The sequence below is a fragment of the Symsagittifera roscoffensis genome, chromosome 6 (genome assembly GCF_963678635.1).
Source record: "Symsagittifera roscoffensis chromosome 6, txSymRosc1.1, whole genome shotgun sequence".
In the NCBI taxonomy this organism is placed as follows: domain Eukaryota; kingdom Metazoa; phylum Xenacoelomorpha; order Acoela; family Convolutidae; genus Symsagittifera; species Symsagittifera roscoffensis.
The window spans coordinates 32,287,481-32,303,590 of NC_087067.1; the positions used below are offsets into that span (position 1 = coordinate 32,287,481).

General features: G+C 36.2%; 1 protein-coding gene across 1 annotated transcript in view; it reads right to left on the reverse strand.

Moving 5' to 3' along the window:
* Nucleotides 1–15,625, reverse strand: part of LOC134848069 (zinc finger RNA-binding protein-like) — a 28,888-nt gene extending 13,263 nt beyond the window's left edge. Inside the window, exon 1 of the mRNA XM_063865409.1 lies at nt 14,913–15,625. Within this exon, the coding sequence (XP_063721479.1) occupies nt 14,913–15,623 (711 nt within the window). The 5' untranslated portion in view covers nt 15,624–15,625. The remainder of the gene's footprint in view (nt 1–14,912) is intronic.
* Between the last annotated feature and the right edge of the window lie 485 nt (nt 15,626–16,110).

Consider the following 16,110-nt stretch of genomic DNA (forward strand, 5'->3'; position numbering starts at 1 on the left):
TGCGCAAATTGTTGGAGATTCAAACCTTCTAGAAGATTGTTGGGCTGTGTAGGAGACTTCTTGTGATATAATTTTTTCATCTATTAACAAATTAGTTTCAGCGTAATTCTTGATTCATTAAAAAAAGCCAAAATGACCCATTTTGAGGTAAAATTTTGGTTCAGAATTTCGGAGAATTATAACAACTTATAAATTATATTGATAAGCAACTTCTCTTCTTTTCGTTTTTTGTCTGACTTCAGCTCTATTTGAGAAAAACGCTTTTTGAAAATTCAAGTTTCGTTTTGACCGGATAATATAAATCGGCTAGATCTGCTCCAAGATGTTTATAATCTGATTGGTTGCTTTGAATCCTTAAATGCAAGAAAATTACTGATTTAATCAAAACATTTCACTGAAAAACGTTTGGTAATTACTTGTGATTACTGAAAAAGAGAAATGATTTTTGTGAGATTTTTAAGCTATCAAGACTGACATTCTAAGCTGTATATTCCTGCTAAATGTTTTTTCAAAAAACCTTTTCAAAATTTGAAAATAGTATTGAGTATTCATAGCTAATAATACTACTACTAATGCGTTTATTATCCGTTTTCCAATAGTGGCGGGGTTGGACTTCCAGAAAGCGCGTTAGTTATGGTTTAGATGGATACAACCAAAATCAGCACTATACTCTACCGCATACGACGGCTAGATCTGCTCCAAGATGTTTATAATCTGATTGGTTGCTTTAAATCCTTAAATGCGAGACAATGACTGATTTAATCAAGACATTTCACAAAACTACGTTTAATGGTTATTTAGGATTACTGAAAAAGTTCTGTCTTTTCTGAGATTTTTAAGCTATCAAGACTGACACTCTAAGCTGTATATAGTGCAAAATGTTTTTTTTTTCAAAAACCTTATCGATATCTGAAATGGGTATTGAGTATTTACAGCTACTAATACTACTACAAAAGCATTTATTATCCCTTTTTGCATTGTGGCGGGGTTGGACATCAAGAAAGCGCGTAAGCAATGGTTCAGATGAGGGCATTCTCAATAACATTCAAGCTATTAAATGGAGGATAACACGTTTTTCCATGTCGTTCGATCAAAACAGTCTGTAGATTTGAGGCCTAAAGTACTCAGGACACGTTTAACACAACCGATCCAGCGTTTTTTAGGCCTTCCTGGTTTTTACCAGGGACTAAAACATGGTGCTGATTTTAGCGCATGGTCATTTTCTCTTCGGTGAACATGGCCATACCATCGTAGCAGCGACCGCGCTCGTAGCTTGTCCAGATTAACAAGACATCTCATTTTAATTTCTGCTTCGTTGATAACTTTGTCTTTATAAGCGAATCCTACGCAGATCTTTCATGTCAGCACTCTTAAGAGAGCTGGATATTGTATTGGTTTGCGCCCAAGTTTCGGAGCAGCACATCAGAACTGTCCGGAGACAAGCTCCGTAGATATGACACCTTGTAATCAAGTCAAAATCTTTATTCAGCAGCAGAGGGGCACTTTGCCTTCATTTAATTCAGAAAGCTGCTATTCTGACCAATGATACACATACTGCGTCACTATCAACGGAGAACACATCACCCAGATAGCAAAACTCTTTGACAGTACTAAGGATTTCAAATTGATTAGGCCGCAGAGTAGCATTCTGATTTGAGTGATAATTGGAAGGATTATTGCATCTTGGACAAACATAACTAGTATTTTGTTTAGGTATTTTTCTCAGGCTACTGCATTTTTCATGCACACAATGATGACAAGAATTGTAACGTATTGAATTGACGCCGGCTCCCTTCAAACAAGAAGATGGATATTTTCCAATTTTTTGAGGAGTAGAACTATGGCCTGGAAAAAAACGCTTTAAACCTCGACTTTTAAACCACGTTTTCGCAAAGACCTGTTCCAAGTATTCGAGTTCTCAATAGACCGGTATTCCGTTTCAGCGAACATCACGAGATCATTTGCATATAGCAAATCCCATGATATCATGGTACGATATCTCGTAGCCTCTTGCATTACCTCGTAGCCTCTTGCATTACTATTATAAAAAACAAAGGGCTTAGTGCCGATCCTTGATGCACGCCTACTTTAACTTCAAAGTAATCACTTTCAACTGGGTGTGCAAACAAATTATTAGTAGTACCAAATTTTTTTTCATGATGCTTATTGAGTATTCACTAAATTTTTGAACTAAACTCACACAAAAAACACAAGAAAGGTGGATGAACAACATGGAGGACTCCTAATAATTTTTATTTCATTATCTTCAGTATCCAAGTTAACTGTGTACTTTCCCAAAAACGCATTTGTTTAATTCAACCTGATTGGTTAATTTCACATTCAATCGCAACAATATTTGCGTCGCAACAATATTTGCGACTTAGGTTGGAAAAAAAAGATAGTTCATACTATTACACAAGCTATGCATGTGTAAAGACAAAAAAAACCTACCATAGAAAAGAAGTTGTTTCGATTATGCTCGTCGAATGTTGGCACACTTAAAAGAAAATGCCTTGAGATATGCAAAACTCTAGAACAAAGACAGGTATCGGTGAAAGTTTTGGAGACGGCGAAAAGAAAATTAATTTTTCTGGTAGAGGAACTCAGAAGGCACAAATATTGTTGCAATAGCCATCAATTGTCAACTTATTAAAAAACGTACTGAAGTCAGTATAGTAAAAGAACGTGTTCTAAGCCTTATACTTGTAAGAAACTCATGGTGCTAAGAATCTCATGGTTTCAACTACTTATATGACTAATACTAATATATAAACATACACAGGCGAAGTTGTACTTCGCATACACAAGCAAAAAATGACCAATAGTGCGACTGGGATCGCATGAGTGAAACTTTGAGTCTACAAAATTTCTCAAGTGACACAAGCCACTTAGCATTACCAGAAAATTCGAAAAACGAAAAATTTATCATATTCACATGCCTCAGTTTATAGAGCGGACGCATTTTAGCTAGCATACGAAAAACTTCATTAAAAACATGCGACCTCACCCAGGTTCAAAGCTTCTTATTTTGTTGCGGGTCTCCTCCCTACCTCTACGCTACAGACCCATGATACCTTAAAGCTAAAGTGCCATTTGTAATATAAAATCAAAATGAACAAATTTTGTCGCAGCGATAATTGCGACTTAGGTTTAGAAAAAAAAAGAGCTCACACTATAACACAAGCTATGCTTGCATTAGGACGAAAAAACCTATCATAGAAAACAAGCCGTTCCGATTATGCTCGTGGAACGTTGGCACACTAAAAAGAAAATGCCTTGAGATATGCAAAACTCTAGAACAAAGACAGGTATCGGTGAAAGTTTTGGAGACGGCGAAAAGAAAATTAATTTTTCTGGTAGAGGAACTCAGAAGGCACAAATATTGTTGCAATAGCCATCAATTGTCAACTTATTAAAAAACGTACTGAAGTCAGTATAGTAAAAGAACGTGTTCTAAGCCTTATACTTGTAAGAAACTCATGGTGCTAAGAATCTCATGGTTTCAACTACTTATATGACTAATACTAATATATAAACATACACAGGCGAAGTTGTACTTCGCATACACAAGCAAAAAATGACCAATAGTGCGACTGGGATCGCATGAGTGAAACTTTGAGTCTACAAAATTTCTCAAGTGACACAAGCCACTTAGCATTACCAGAAAATTCGAAAAACGAAAAATTTATCATATTCACATGCCTCAGTTTATAGAGCGGACGCATTTTAGCTAGCATACGAAAAACTTCATTAAAAACATGCGACCTCACCCAGGTTCAAAGCTTCTTATTTTGTTGCGGGTCTCCTCCCTACCTCTACGCTACAGACCCATGATACCTTAAAGCTAAACTGCTATTTGTAAAATAAGATCAAAATGAACACTTTCAAAGTGAACACATTTTGTCGCAACAAAATTTGCGACTTAGGTTGAAAAAAAAGAGAGTTCATACTATAACACAAGCTATGCTTGCGCAAAGAGGAAAAAACCAACCCCAGAAGTCGTTCCAATTATGCTCGTGGAACGTTGACACACTAAAAGGAAAATGCTTTGAGATAAGCGAAACTCTAGAAAAAAGAAGGTATCGGTGAGCTATCTACAAAAAACTCGTTTCAAAGGAAACGACAAGAAAGCTTTGGAGATGGCGACAAGAAATTTAGTTTTTCTGAAAAAGAAACTCAGAAGGCACAAATATTGTTGCAAAAGCCATCAATAGACAACTTATTGCAAACGTACTGGAAGTCAGTAGAGTAAATTAACGTGTTCTGTGCCTTAACCTTGTAAGAATCTCATGGTGCTAAAAATCTCTTGGTTTCAACTACTAATATGACTAATACTAATATGTAAACGTACACAGAGGCGAAGTTTCACTTCGCATACACAAGCAAAAATATGACCGATAATGATACTGGAAAAAACGTCATGAGTAAAAATTTGAGTCTACAAAACTTCTCAAATGACGCAATCTAATTAGCAGTACCAGACATTTCGAAAAAAAAAAATTTTTACATATGCACAAGCCTCAATTTATAGAGCGGACGCCTTTAAGCTAGCATACGAAAAACTTCATCAAAAACATTCGACCTTGCCCAGGTTCGAAGCCTTTTATTTTGTTGCGGGTCACCTCCCTACCTCTACACTAAAGATCCATGAAACCTTAAACCTTAAGTGCTATTTATAAAATAAGATCAAAATGAACACTTTGAAAATGAATATATTTTGTCACAACAAAATTTCCGACTTAGGTTGAAAAAAGAATTCATACTATAACACAAGCTATGCTTGCGTAAAGATGAAAAAACCTACCCCAGAAAAGAAGTCGTTCCGATTATGCTCGTGCAACGTTGACACACTAGAAAGAAAATGCCTTGAGATATGCGAAACTCTAGAAAAAAGAAGGTATCGGTGTGCTTCCTACAAAAAACTCGTTTCAAAGGAAACGACAAGAAAGTTTTGGAGATTGAAGAAAGAAAGATTGGAGAAATTTAGTTTTTCTGGCAAGGAAACTCACACTCCACAAAAATTGTTGCAATAGCCATCAATAGTCAACTTATTGCAAACGTACTGGAAGTCAGTAGAGTAAATTAACGTGTTCTGTGCCTTAAACTTAAGAATCTCATGTTGCTAAGAGTCTCATGGTTTCAACTACTCATATGACTAAAACTAATTTGTATATACAGAGGCGAAGTTGCGCTTGGCATACACAAGTAAAAACATGACCGATAATGCTAATAGGAAAAATCGCACCAATAAAACTTTTTAGGTGACGCAATTCAAATAGCAGTACCAGATAGTTCGAAAAAAAAAGAAATTTATCAATTGCACATGCCTCAATTTATAGAGCGGAGGCCTTTTAGCTAGTAGACGAAAAAGTTACAATAAAAACAAGCGACCTTGTCATGTTCGAAGTCTCTTATTTTGTTGCGGTTCTCCACCCTACCTCTACGCTACATATCCAAGATACCTTGAAGCTAAAGTGCTGTTTGGAATACAAAACTGATTGTATCAGGGAGAAACCCTGAATGTTCTGGCTGCCTTTGAACAACAATAAACGTTAATTAAAATGATTCTTTTTAGTTTGAGTAACATTTGAGTAACAACATTTGAGTAACAACAATAAACGTTAATTAAAATGAGAACTTTTTAATTCGAGATTTTTGTGAAAATCAATCCCCCACAAGCTATATGAGCTACAAAGTGATAACTTCGCTCCTAGTAACAAATCAATTATGGCAAAGAGGTTTTTTTCAACCAATTTGGACCAATTTCCAAGACCGATCAAATCTCCGCTTACGCGTTAATCGCACGAAATATATTGCGCATTAATTTCCTTAAAATGACAGGTGAAATAATTTTCCAGGACAACAATACCTTTTGAATGATATAAAAAAACTCAACAAAATAAATTGTTGAAACGTCGAGATTTCTCTGAAGAAAATAAAAACCAACCCGAGCACATATATTCCGTTACTTTCGTTACGAAAGTTGGAACAATAATAGTCGGTGTTAACATCCTTAGCATTGGCTCTATTTAATACCTGGTATTGGTCAAACTGAACTTAAATTTCATTGCAACAAAATTTGCGTCGCAACAATATTTGCGACTTAGGTTAGTTGATACTACAACACAAGCTATGCTTGCGTAAAGACGAAAAAACCTACCCTAGAAAAGAAGTCATTCCGATTATGCTCGTGGAACATTGGCACACTAAAAAAAAGCGTTGAGATATGCGGAACTCTAGAAAAAAGAAAGGTATCGGTGCGCTGTCTCTAAGAAACTCGTTTCAAAGGAAATGAGAGGGAATTTTTGGAGATGGCGACCAGAAATTTAGTTTTTCTGGCAAGAAAACTCACACTCCACAAAAATTGTTGCAATAGCCATCAATGGTCAACTTATTGAAAACGTACTGGAAGTCAGTAGAGTAAACTAACGTGTTCTGTGCCTTAAACTTAAGAATCTCATGTTGCTAAGAGTCTCATGGTTTCAACTACTCATATGACTAAAACTAATTTGTATATACAGAGGCGAAGTTGCGCTTGGCATACACAAGTAAAAACATGACCGATAATGCTACTAGGAAAAATCGCACTAATAGAACTTCTTAGGTGACGCAATTCAAATAGCAGTACCAGATAGTTGGAAAAAAAGAGATTTATCAATTGCACATGCCTCAATTTATAGAGCGGACGCCTTTTAGCTAGTAGACGAAAAAGTTACAATAAAAACAAGCGACCTTGCCAGGTTCGAAGTCTCTTATTTTGTTGCCGGTCTCCACCCTACCTCTACGCTACACATCCAAGATACCTTGAAGCTAAAGTGCTGTTTGGAATACAAAACTGATTGTAACAGGGCGAAGCCCTGAATGTTCTGGCTGCCTTTGAACAACAATAAACGTTAATTAAAATGATTCTTTTTAGTTTGAGTAACATTTGAGTAACATCATTTGAGTAACAACATTAAACGTTAATTAAAATGAGAACTGTTTAATTCCAGATTTTTGTGAAAATCAATCCCCCACAAGCTATATGAGCTACAAAGTGATAACTTCGCTCCTAGTAACAAATCAATTATGGCAAAGAGGTTTTTTTCAACCAATTTGGACCAATTTCCAAGACGGATCAAATCTCCGCTTACGCGTTAATCGCGCGAAATATATTGCGAATTAATTTCCTTAAAATGACAGGTGAAATAACTTTCCAGGACAACAATACCTTTAGAATGATAAAAAACTCAACAAAATAAATTGTTGAAACGTCGAGAATTGTCTGAAGAAAATAAAAACCACCCGAGCACATATATTCCGTTACTTTCGTTACGAAAGTTGGAACAATAATAGTCGGTGTTAATATCCTTAGCATTGGCTCTACTTAATACCTGGTATTGATGAAACTGAACTTGAATTTCATTGCAACAAAATTTGCGTCGAAACAATATTTGCGACTTAGGTTAGTTGATACTACAACACAAGCTATGCTTGCGTAAAGACGAAAAAACCTACCCTAGGAAAGAAGTCGTTCCGATTATGCTCGTGGAACATTGGCACACTAAAAAAAATGCGTTGAGATATGCGGAACTCTAGAAAAAAGAAAGGTATCGGTGCGCTGTCTCTAAGAAACTCGTTTCAAAGGAAATGAGAGGGAATTTTTGGAGATGGCGACCAGAAATTTAGTTTTTCTGGCAAGGAAACTCACTCCACAAAAATTGTTGCAATAGCCATCAATGGTCAACTTATTGAAAACGTACTGGAAGTCAGTAGAGTAAACTAACGTGTTCTGTGCCTTAAACTTAAGAATCTCATGTTGCTAAGAGTCTCATGGTTTCAACTACTCATATGACTAAAACTAATTTGTATATACAGAGGCGAAGTTGCGCTTGGCATACACAAGTAAAAACATGACCGATAATGCTACTAGGAAAAATCGCACTAATAGAACTTCTTAGGTGACGCAATTCAAACAGCAGTACCAGATAGTTCGAAAAAAAAGATATTTATCAATTGCACATGCCTCAATTTATAGAGCGGACGCCTTTTAGCTAGTAGACGAATAAGTTAAAATAAAAACAAGCGACCTTGCCATGTTCGAAGTCTCTTATTTTGTTGCGGGTCTCCACCCTACCTCTATGCTACACATCCAAGATACCTTGAAGCTAAAGTGCTGTTTGGAATACAAAACTGATTGTAACAGGGCGAAGCCCTGAATGTTCTGACTGCCTTTGAACAACAATAAACGTTAATTAAAATGATTCTTTTTAGTTTGAGTAACATTTGAGTAACAACATTTGAGTAACAACATTTGAGTAACAACATTAAACTTTTATTAAAATGAGAACTTTTTAATTCAAGATTTTTGTGAAAATCAATCCCCCACAAGCTATATGAGCTACAAAGTGATAACTTCGCTCCTAGTAACAAATCAATTATGGCAAAGAGGTTTTTTTCAACCAATTTGGACCAATTTCCAAGACGGATCAAATCTCCGCTTACGCGTTAATCGCGCGAAATAAATTGCGCATTAATTTCCTTAAAATGACAGGTGAAATAACTTTCCAGGACAACAACACCTTTAGAATGATAAAAAACTCAACAAAATAAATTGTTGAAACGTCGAGATTTGTCTGAAGAAAATAAAAACCACCCGAGCACATATATTCCGTTACTTTCGTTACGAAAGTTGGAACAATAATAGTCGGTGTTAACATCCTTAGCATTGGCTCTACTTAATACCTGGTATTGATGAAACTGAACTTGAATTTCATTGCAACAAAATTTGCGTCGCAACAATATTTGCGACTTAGGTTAGTTGATACTACAACACAAGCAATGCTTGCGTAAAGACGAAAAAACCTACCCTAGAAAAGAAGTCGTTCAGATTATGCTCGTGGAACGTTGGCACACTAAAAAAATGCGTTGAGATATGCGGAACTCTAGAAAAAAGAAAGGTATCGGTGCGCTGTCTCTAAGAAACTTTTAAAAATTGTTGCAATAGCCATCAATGGTCAGTATTGAAAACGTAATGGCAGTCAGTATAGTAAATGAACGTGTTCTGTACCTTAAACTTGTATTAGGGCATACTGTGTGTATTGTTGTACCTGCGTATGCACCACAACTGGCAGAGATGATTCGGAGCAATATTTGTATAACACGCTACAGATACTTTATCTATACGTGAACAAGAATATACATTCCTATGTGGTGACTTGAATGGACATATTTGAGATGGGCGTCTGGATGACTGCTAAACTGGCCCATTTTGCTTTGGTACTCAAAACTCAGAAAACAGAGACTTCTCAATTTCTGCCAGTCACAAATTCTAGGGTCAAATATTTGTTCAAGGCAGTTTAGCCGGAGATTGGAAATGTGTCTAATGGTAAATTTCTTTGTTAAAAAAGCTCTAGTTTTGTATCGCATACATCAACTGAGAAAAACCTTTGACAAAATCTTTTGTTCATTCAGTTTATACTTACGTTCCCTCAAAATCAAATAAGTATACAGAAAGTACGTACATCGGAAAAATGTTTGCTCCTTTGCAGATGCTCATGTTCTTGCTAATGGCTGGACTTCAAGTTCTGACACTGCTATTCCGCAGCGGAATAGAACTAAACCCGCCTAACTGAAGCATCTGTCACACCAGATTTTTAGTCAACCAATTTAGTGTATAGTGTCTCTTCGGAGGTTTGATACACCTTAAATGCTCCACCCTCACAGATTAGACAATATTCACCAAGTTTTTATGGTGGGCAACGTGATCGTTCAAAAATTAACCGCACGACACCCTCAACAAACAACAGCAACCAGCCTCATCACAGTATGATCATCAACTCAAAGTCCTGCAACTCAATGCAAACGGCCTAAGACGTAAATTAGACAAAAAAATACACCAAAAGCAAACAACTGACACCAAAATTGCAGCAAAACAACAGATATTCCTCGTTAAAGAATAATGAACCCAAGCCCATACATAGATACCAAACTGTCACTCAAAACCGACCTAGCAATCACGGCAAAGGAGGGACTTGCATTGATTATCAAGGATAATATCAAATATCAAACTCTTAAACTACCCCCAAAATGACCCCCACAGAACAAGAAACAATGAAAAAAGTAACCAGCGCATCCAACCTTACACTTAATAATATTTACTTCCCTACTTCCCTCCACACTCAAGCTGTAGTCCTTGATACACTGCGTCACTTCAAAAACTGCTTCAAAATATATGCAATCATAGTGACGTCAACGCACATAATGCTCTGTGGTTTTCCGAACTACAACCTGACTCGCGCGCCATGAAAAGGCACAAAAAAATGCTGGGTCCGGCTTTGTTGTACTCAAGGAACACACACCCACCAGAAAACAACAAATAGAGCTCACCTGACATTAGCTCAGCAACATCAAATTTTGCAATGTCCACAGATTGGTACTGTAACATCGTAATTGGGGTTGATCACTCTGCAATCAATAAAAGTCACCTGTGAAAAGCAAACGGTCAAGGCATCCAAGAAAACTTATAATTTTAAGAAAGCGAACTGGAGAAATTTACAAAATCAGAGCAAAAAAGACTTTCGAGAACTTCCACTGCCCAAATCAGCCATCGAAAGCGAGAAAGTTTACCGGAAAACCATATGCGGCGCGGCATCTAGACATATACTCAAAAATGCACTGAAGGGGTAATACCCGACTTTCAAAGTGAAGCTCTTAAGCTTTCACAAGAAAGGGACAAACTACAACAACAGCTTCCTGGAGCCCCCAAAAACAGTGAACTAAATCGTCGAATATAGTCGAAGATAACAAAAAGGCTAAATGGATAGTTTCTTGAAAAATTTGACCACCGAACACCAAAGACTATCGAACACCAATGCCAAAACACCAAGAAATACGCCCAACTTTTTCGATGATAAACCAATTTACCACACCCAAAAAAGTTCAACTAATAATTTAACACACCGCCTCCCCCCAAACAAAAAGAGACAGTTATACGCAAGATAAAACAAACAGAAACTGAAGAAGTTAAAAGTTCCATGAAAATAGTGGAAAATGCAGCTGAGTCAAGCAACTAAAGCAAAGCGCTCGGAGCAGTCAGCAGAGTATCAATACTTTCACAATTCATTGGAAAAAAAGCTATCAAAATTTTGCCCATTGTTATTTAAAGTAATAGAATCGACAACGAGAAACTGTCGTTCCATGGTACTAAGGAATACGATAAATGCAGATGACCATGTGATATCCGCTGAAACAGAATCATAGACTTTTGAGAAGTTTAACACTTGGAATTAAGCTCTTCAAAATCGTGGCTTAAAAATCAAAGTGGATAAGAAAGCTTATGATTTCAGACTAAAAGTCGATTCCTCAAAAACCGGAAAAGATCCATGCGCTCATTGTTTAAATGGAGTCAGCGCCAATTCAATATGCTGCAGTTCCTGTAATCAATGGGTGTAAGTTATTCATTTAAGACAACCGTTATCAATTATGCCTAACTCACTAGCTGTTTTAGCGTTTGTACGATGCTTGCATCATAGCATGCACAAAAAAATGAGAACGATTTGAAGAAAAATAATGAGTTTTCTTTGGTAGAACCGATACCGAAAAGAATGAACTTTGTTCGAAAGAACTGTCTATCAGGTTCAATTGAAAAAGCAGCGGGCGAGTCGTGAACATGTTATGATTATTTTTTCGACAAAACTTGCCAACACGAAAAAAAAAATTATCAAAAATTATTTTTTATTGCCCTGAAAAAAATCAACTTTGAAACAAATTTAATCAGTATACGAAATCGAATTGGGCTTGAAAAGACAAAAAATAATACATCGAGTAAAGGTCAACATCACGCATTAGCAACTGTTATGGCTGCACGAAAATAATGGTTTTGTATAGAAAACAAAGCGTTGGTCAAGATGTTTGTTAGAAACTTGACAAGTTTAAAAACGGTTACTTTCCCAAAAAGTATAAATTCCAAGTTTTTACGCTTTGCAACTACTATTTCTCCTAGAAGCGAAAACACGAATTCTGAATTAATCGTTTCCAAAAAATGTTGAGTGACAATTCTGCTGGAGAAAACGATCACGAGAACTTTTTAGTAACAGCAAGTTTGTAACTTTTCATAAGAGTTCTGATTTTTTATTTTCGAGATAAAACTTCAATCGTTATTTAAACTTTACTAGCTTTCTACCTTTTTCGCAAAATGGTTCTCATTAAAAAAAGTTTTCAATGAAACTGTTGCATAGAAAATATGACATTTGGGACTCTTTGTTATTTTTAGGCCATTTAGGAGGGATGCCATTTGAGCGTTAATCGTAAAAACTACGCACTATGAATTCATATTTATACGTATAATTTTTTTAATTCTGCTAGGAAATGTTGAAATTGAAATCTATTTGTGAAGACTTTCGTTTACTCTCCTGACTTGTAAAGTTGCAATTGGAGAGCGTAAATTTCCTTCCATTCCAAAATTATGCTTGAAAACGCAGTTCAAAAGGCAAGAAAATTTCGTTCATGGCCGCTCATCAGAGATCGGCGTACATAAAACAACATATCCAAATGGCAATAAATGCCATTTGCTTAAGCGAATAAAGCCCGATAGAAAACCGCAAAAATTAAGCTGTACACAATTTAAATTGAAAATTAAGTTGCGAGTTAGATTCAAAAAGTTAACAGATCTTATACTACAAGTAAAAAAACACGCATAAAGAGCATCAGATTAAAATTGAGAATAACAACTAATCTCTCAATTGGCCCTGGAAAAAAAGCGTTTCTAAGCAAGTGACCTCATTTGCAAAAACGCTGTTCAAAAACCAAAGCATTTTATTTCAGACCAAAAGTCGATTCCTCAAAAAACCGGAAAATATCCATGCGCTTATGGTTTGAATGGAGTCCGCGCCAATTCATGATGCTGCAGTTCTTGTAAACAATGTTAAACTTTGAACATTGATTTGTGATAGTTATTCTTTTAAGACAACCGTTATCGACTATGCCTAAATCACTAGCTGTTTTAGCGTTAGTACAGTTCTTTCATCACAGCAGGCAAAAAAATGACAATGATTTGAAGAAAAAGAATAAATTTTGTTTGGTAGAACTGACTATCATAAGAATGAACTTTGTTCGAAAGAACTGACTATCAGATTCTATTGAATAGGCAGCGGGCGAGCTCGCATACCAATGCTGGTATTGTGTCAACCTTGTTGAAACCATCATTTTAGATTATTTTGCTCAAACATTTTAATGATTGCGTTATTTTAAACGTTTTTGTTTTCATTGATAGAAATGCCTGATGACGATATTGTTATCGAAATGCATTGCGAGTTATAATCTATTTCTTATTTTATCTGATTTGTTTTCCCTGCCTATTTATTTGTTAGTTTTTAATGAATGCGGTCGGAACATTCTGTGGTACTCAGCTTGGCCTCTCTTACACTCGACATCAGCTTCCGTTTGAGATAGACGAATTTTCTTTGATCAATTAGTCTCCCTTGGAATTTATTAAGTCTAAGCCTTTCTAGACATAAAAGAGCTACGCGCCCAAGTATTTAATTGGTTTTATCTTTTCATTTAAGAAAATCAAAGAAAGCGCAAAACTTCCGAAATTATTATAGGCTTCCAATTCCTAATTACAAACAATTTGTCATCTTTTCATTTCTAAACAAAAGAAAGATTTCTTTGAGAAAGTAAGAAGCTGTACTTGAATGACAATCGACTACTTGATGACATGCTCATTGGTTGCAAATTTTTACTTTTCAATAAAGCAAACTTTTCAGCAGTAATCAGTTTTTTAACCATAAAAACTGGAAGCATTTTTTAAACATAGCAGTTTTTAAACATAGCCGAAAGACAGCTGGAAAATTGTCAAAGAACTGAAGAAGGTCGATAAAATGAACAACTTTTTACGCTTTGCAACTAATATTTCTCCTAGAAGCGAAAACACGAATTGTGAAATAATCGCTTCTAAAAAATGTTGAGTTACAACTTTACTAGCTTTCTACCTTGTTCACAAAATGGTTCCCATCGAAAAACTTCTCAATATAACTGTTGCATAGAAAATATGAAATTTGGGATTTTTCTTCATTTTTATGCCACTTAGGAGTTATGCCATTTGAGCCTTTATCGTAAAAACTACGCATTATGAATTGAATTTATATTTATACGTATAAAGTTTTTTTATTCTGCTAGGAAGTCTTAAAATTGAAGTCTATTTACGAAGACTTTCGTTTATTCTCCTGACTTGTAACTTTGCTTTTGGAGAGCGAAAATTTTCTTTTATTCCACAAATATGCTTGAAAACCCAGTGCAAAAAGCTAGAAAATTGTCTTCATTTCGTTCATGGTCGCTCAACAGAGATCGGTGTACGTAAAACGACATATCCAAATGGCAATAAATGCCATTTGCTTAAGCAAATAATACCCGATAGAAAACCGCAAAAATTAAGCTGTACACAATTTCAATTGAAAATTAAGTTGCGAGTTAGATTCAAAAAGTTAAGATCTTATACCACAAGTAGAAAAACACGCATAAAGAGCATCAGACTAATATTGAGCACAACAACCTATCTCTCAATTTCTACACCCTTCGTGGCCCTAGAAAAGAAGCGTTTTTACGCAAGAGACCTCATGATCAGCAAAACGAATACACAGCAACTTTGAGAAACTCTCTATAGCCAGAAAAAAAAACAACCTATGACACTTTTGATTTGAATCCTTTACTTATTTAGTCTATTCTAGATTCGCTCGGAAATGCCGCCGAAAAGTCCTATCGGAAAAATACACAAGCAGAAAACACCTTGACAGCATACATGATGCACAACAATTCACTTGCTCAAGGTTGATTCAAGCTATCCGCAAAAAGAACGGAAACTTGAATCAGCACTGTTATATAGTTTTTTAATCATGTACGCTGTCTCGGTGTCTGAACATCTTCGAAACCCTCACTTTGCCGGTTAATGTGTTGAGAGTTCCTCCCACAGTGAAGTTTGTCTTCGGAATCACTTTCACAACCTGCGGCTTCAGTGATTCGGGAATCGGCTTTCCTAGCGACTGCCACAACTTCATCGACTTCTGATGTTTTTGGCCTCTAATGTGTGCAGTGTATGCCTCCGAACTACTACATGCAACATTACACACTTGGCAGAAATTCTCAGGCGCTTTGGTTGCCACTCCGCCTCCCGAAGTGCTAGCGTTTTCCATCTCTTTTTGCTGTATCGCAGCATTTCTCACTCTCTTTAAATGCGGTTGACCCGACATATGCGCTTCGAAAGACTGCTCGCCAACGCAATTTACACAGCAGACATCGCAATAGTACTTAGCCTGTCGCTTCCATCCCGGCTCTGGTGGTTTGCGGTGGTCTCCTCGATCGCTCACACGCGAAGACGAATACCTACTATTGCTGCTTCCGGATCGACTGCTGTTCGAATACCTTCCCCAGTCCTCTCCTCCTCCACGACCACCCGAACTACTGCTTTGTCTGCTGCTATTTCTTACACCGTCGGACGGAGAAAGTCGCCTGCTGTTGTTGTGATTGGACGATGACGATGAATTGTTGTTGAAAGCACTGAAATTTGGCACCATCACAGTTTTTGCCGGCTCTTTTGTGCGAACATGGTCGCCAGTCATTTTGACTTGATTGCCATACAGAGCACACATGTTGATCTGAACAAATTCTCAATATTTCAGTAATCATACATCATTCTGTACTTAAGTCAGGATGTTTATCAAGAAACGTAGATATTCTGGTGACAAGTATTATAGATTTATTGAAACAAATAATTTCGGGCCATTTGAGATATACATATATTTATACATATACTCATACACATACATATATGCATATATGTATATACATATATGTATATACATACATATACATAATATATACAAGCGTGTAACTCACCTCCGGTGCTTCGAATTTTGAACAACACATAAAACCGTCTATATTCGTAATAAGAACTGCATCCTCTGACTGTACTCTGACAGCACCCAATTACATGGTTGGAAATTTCAAATGTTGTAAAGATTTTTTAAAATTCAAACCATAAAAATTTGTGAGGTTTTTTATATCTAACTTCTTTAAAAAAATTACAAAATGAATTCGGAAACATCAAACCTCATAAACTAAATGAAATTGAGCAGC